General features: G+C 57.8%; 1 protein-coding gene across 1 annotated transcript in view; it reads right to left on the bottom strand.

The window, feature by feature from the left end:
- Positions 1–444: 444 nt before the first annotated feature.
- The window catches only part of EXOC3L2 (exocyst complex component 3-like 2), a 21806-nt gene continuing 21043 nt past the window's right edge, over positions 445–1207 (bottom strand). Inside the window, exon 8 of the mRNA XM_011963159.1 lies at positions 445–456. Coding sequence (XP_011818549.1) covers positions 445–456 — 12 coding nt within the window. The remainder of the gene's footprint in view (positions 457–1207) is intronic.

Here is a 1207-nt window from a genome sequence, read left to right as displayed (position 1 = left end):
CAGGAGAATAAATTGCTTGAACCTGGGAGGCGGAGGTTGCAGTGAGCGGAGATCGCGCCATTGCACTCTAGCCTGGGCGACAGAGCAAGACTCTGACTGAAAAAAAAAAAAGAAAGAAAAGAAAACGTCATTTTCAGAGGGCAAAGTGAGGAGGGTGCACCCTCAGGACATTCTTGCTTCAGCCTGGGGAAAGAGAGTTTAAGCAATTCCCCAGAAAGGCACAGGAACCTCAGCCCAGAGAGGGGCAGCTTCCTGCCTCGGGTAGCACAGCCTTGGCCTCTAAGAGTCCCTCGTCTCTACCTCCCCAAGTTCAAATGTGCATGCGTGAGGTTCCAAACCCAGCCCCACCGCTAACCCCTGGCTGCCTCCTCTTTCTGACTTCTCAGGGAAAAAAACAACCACCACCACATACACACAAAAATCCCGCAAGTCAGGAAACATCCATCACGGGCTGTCCTGCCCAGGCCGGAGGGGCAGGGGTCAACAGGGAGGTGACCTCAAGGTCTCCGTGGGGACTAGGATCCGGCGGGACTGGGGGTGAGAGGCTGGAAATTTTCCCACCCTGAGACTTTCCTGCGTCAACCCAGGAGGGCGCCCTGGATGCCGCCAGCCCTGCCCCCAACCTCCTTCCTCTCCTGACAGGGCAGCTTCCCGGCTAAGGATGGATGGGGAGGGCGCGCCAAGATGGAGCCACCAGGACCAGGAATGGACAGGCACTTCGAGACTGACCAGACGAGGGACCCTGGCTCAGAGTGGCCGAGGCCTGGCCTCAGAGCCACACAGCTGGGAGATGTACATGGGTTGGCGTCGCTCCCGGCACACGCAGCCTCCCTCTGCCTCCGCTGCCCTGCCCAGGAGCTGGAGCCCAGCCCGGCCTTGGGTGTGTGAGAAGCCACTGGCCCGGGGCCCTGCTCCCCCGGTCCTTCCTCCCCACAACACACTCAGGACTCAGCCCTTCCTTGTGTTAAATAGAAACCTCTTTATTCTAAGTATCGAACGTTCCTTAATACATTGGATTGGGGCCAGACCTTGAGGTGGGGGAAAGGGGCGGGGGAGCTGGGATATTTCTGTAGAGACTTCCAGAACGCCACTCACCACTCTGGGCTATGGCAGGAGGGGAGGTGCTGGGAACAGGCTTCACGGCCTTGGGAAAATCCTTTGTCTCTTTGGCCTGTTTCCCCCCACCCTTTTTTTTTTTTTTTTGGGA

The sequence above is a fragment of the Colobus angolensis genome, unplaced genomic scaffold (assembly GCF_000951035.1).
Source record: "Colobus angolensis palliatus isolate OR3802 unplaced genomic scaffold, Cang.pa_1.0 Scaffold60, whole genome shotgun sequence".
Classification (NCBI taxonomy): Eukaryota; Metazoa; Chordata; class Mammalia; order Primates; family Cercopithecidae; genus Colobus; species Colobus angolensis.
Note: the sequence above shows the minus strand (reverse complement) of the source record. Positions and strands in the feature narration are given on the sequence as shown.